This window comes from Pantherophis guttatus, chromosome 3, assembly GCF_059756535.1.
Source record: "Pantherophis guttatus breed Tessera chromosome 3, ASM5975653v1, whole genome shotgun sequence".
NCBI classification, from domain to species: domain Eukaryota; kingdom Metazoa; phylum Chordata; class Lepidosauria; order Squamata; family Colubridae; genus Pantherophis; species Pantherophis guttatus.
Window position 1 is genome coordinate 174,499,370 of NC_142065.1, and position 2,942 is coordinate 174,502,311.

The window sequence follows — 2,942 nt, forward strand, 5'->3', positions numbered from 1 at the left end:
ACTCACGCCACAGCCAATGCTGCTTCTGTTGCTAGGGACAGGGTCACATTGTGGCTCTGCATCATAATGGGCTCCAGGAGGAGGAGGGGACCCCATCTCCCCCATTGTGAAGCATGATAAATTTCACTGTGCTGCACAAGGCGTTATAAGAGCAGCAAGCAGGCCATGGAAGTGGCAACATCTCCAAGCCCGAAGTGTCTTACAGCTTCGAGCCCGAAGTGGCAAAAGCTGCCTTGAGCGCAAATGTACCGCGATGAAGGCGGAATGCTGTTACTGTGCAAAGACAAGTACAGGGATGCTTTGCTCCCGCTCTGGAATATGGAACAAGTCTCCATTCCCCACCGTTGCCCTTATCTTCTCAGGCCAGGTGAGGAGTGACTGGGAGAAGAGGGGCGGGTGGTGGGATCAGCTGACAGGGAGCCGCAGCGGAGAACTGAAAGAGCCACATGTGGCTCCAGAGCTGCAGACCCCTGAACTAGACCTTTCCAAATGTTTATTCTGTGTTCAATATATTTTTAGTATATACATATGTCAGGCCATTATTATTTTGATTTTCTAAATCTTAACCAAATATCAAGTATATTGTCCACAATTGCTGGGACATTGGATTTGAATTTATAAGATAAAACATTTTTCACTTGCACAAGTAGGCATTTCTTATTTTAAAAATTGAATCTGTTTCCTCTCACAATCGAGGAATATGGATTGAATCTAATAACACCATCATAATAAGGTAGGCCATCAGAATTTGGAATTTAGCTAAGTTTATGCCCGTGCTGAAATAAGAACATTTCAAACAAATTTTCATCTTAATCTTTAGATGTTTTTCCATAAAATGTCCTAGTTCTCCCACAATTCATCTGTTGAAGGGTAGCACATAGTGCATCTTTAATTGAATTCTAAGTCTTTGGAGATTGGTGTGTGTGTGTGTGTGTGTGTGTGTGTATTTCAAGCTGTTATATAATATTGTTGTCTTATCTTACTAGTGATATACTGCTGACATACTGTTACAGTTTCTGCCTGTAGGATAATTTTTGTCTTGTAAGTTTTAATGAGTTCATTACAGTTATAGTTCTTAAATAAACATTTTCAGTAGTTAAAAGTTCCCCTACATCTTTAGATGCCTGTTACAAAACGTCATTTATCAGATTACAACCTTCCATCATAATTCTTCTTTTGGTGGACCCACTGGAAGAAAACATACACGGGATTGTACATAACGTGATCCTTTCTACTAGAAATGTAATGAGATTATGCATGTTTTTTTTTTCAAAAGTGTCCATCTTTATTAATGGCATGTCCTATATTTATTGCCTTTTCTTTTCCTGTAGGTCTTACTGCAGCAGCATCTCTAGTATCTTTGGCATGGGCACTGGCTTCATATCAAAAAGCTCTTCGTGACTCCCGGGACGACAAGAAACCTATCAGCTACATGGCTGTAATTATTCAATTCTGTTGGCACTTTTTCACAATCGCAGCCAGGGTGATTACTTTTGCTCTCTTTGCCTCTGTTTTTCAACTATACTTTGGGATCTTCATAGTCCTTCATTGGTGTATCATGACTTTCTGGATTGTCCATTGTGAAACAGAATTCTGCATTACAAAGTGGGAAGAGATTGTGTTTGACATGGTTGTTGGAATAATTTATATCTTTAGTTGGTTCAACGTCAAGGAGGGAAGGACACGTTGTAGGCTTTTCATTTACTATTTTGTGATCCTTTTGGAAAACACCGCCTTGAGTGCTCTTTGGTATCTGTACAAGGCTCCTATGATTTCTGATGCATTTGCCATACCGGCACTATGTGTGGTGTTCAGCAGCTTTTTAACTGGCATTGTTTTTATGCTGATGTACTATGCCTTCTTTCATCCTAATGGACCACGATTTGGGCAGTCACCAAGCTGTGCTTGTGAGGATACTGTAACCGCCTTCACTCTTCCTGCTGAAGTAGCATCAAGTACTTTAAGGTCTATTTCTAATAATCGGAGTGTCACAAGTGACCGGGATCAGAAATTTGCTGAGAGAGATGGGTGTGTACCTGTCTTTCAAGTGAGACCAACTGCACCTTCAACCCCTTCATCCCGACCACCAAGGATTGAAGAATCTGTCATTAAAATTGATTTGTTCAGGAATAGGTATCCAGCATGGGAAAGACATGTATTGGACAGGAGCCTCAGAAAGGCCATTTTAGCTTTTGAATGTTCTCCTGCTCCCCCACGACTACAGTATAAAGATGACGCCCTTATACAGGAGCGATTGGAGTATGAAACAACACTATGAGTAGAATGAATAAAGAAAACTCAGTGCAACGGCTAAGATGCATCCAAATAAAAGGGTAATAATAGGGCCGTGGCAATAACTTAATTTCATTCTACAGCAGATCAGGAAGCTATAGCAGTGTCCTTAGTCTGACTACCATCATGATTATCATTTGATCCACTGTACCACAGTCTATCTCAGTAAGCCTAAAAGAAGCAGCATACAAAAACCTCAATGAATCATTATTTTTGACTGAGAAATAGGCTTAGTTTGATTATTCTGATTTTAAAGTGCATTATACGGAATTTAAGAATAAGGCAGGAAGGGTTGAATGACTGACATCCAACACACTAGTGAGTGGGGTTTTCTTTTCTTTTTTCCTGTTTAGATAAATCCCTACATATATTTTTTAAGCTTAGTATGTTTGCATACTTATTTACAAAACAAAGCAGCAGTTTAGAAAAAATTGTCAGAACTAAATTCATACAAGGCGATGTTACTGTTATATGAATTCTAGTTTCTATGAAAGAAATTAATATAATTATCTTGCATAGGTAAATCATGAAACATTTTCAAATGAGGGACATTGAACAAAGCATTAATAATTTTTCTCTACAGTTTATAATCAAAGAAACTATTCATTTTTATTTTATGAAATTTTATTTCCTTTTTTTAAACAAAAACC

The 2,942-nt window shown here is 38.6% G+C and overlaps 1 protein-coding gene across 1 annotated transcript in view; it reads left to right on the plus strand.

The window, feature by feature from the left end:
- The window catches only part of XKR4 (XK related 4), an 83,591-nt gene extending 81,249 nt beyond the window's left edge, over window positions 1–2,342 (plus strand). Inside the window, exon 3 of the mRNA XM_034429785.3 lies at window positions 1,332–2,342. Within this exon, the coding sequence (XP_034285676.2) occupies window positions 1,332–2,278 (947 nt within the window). The 3' untranslated portion in view covers window positions 2,279–2,342. The remainder of the gene's footprint in view (window positions 1–1,331) is intronic.
- The last annotated feature ends 600 nt before the right edge of the window (window positions 2,343–2,942 follow it).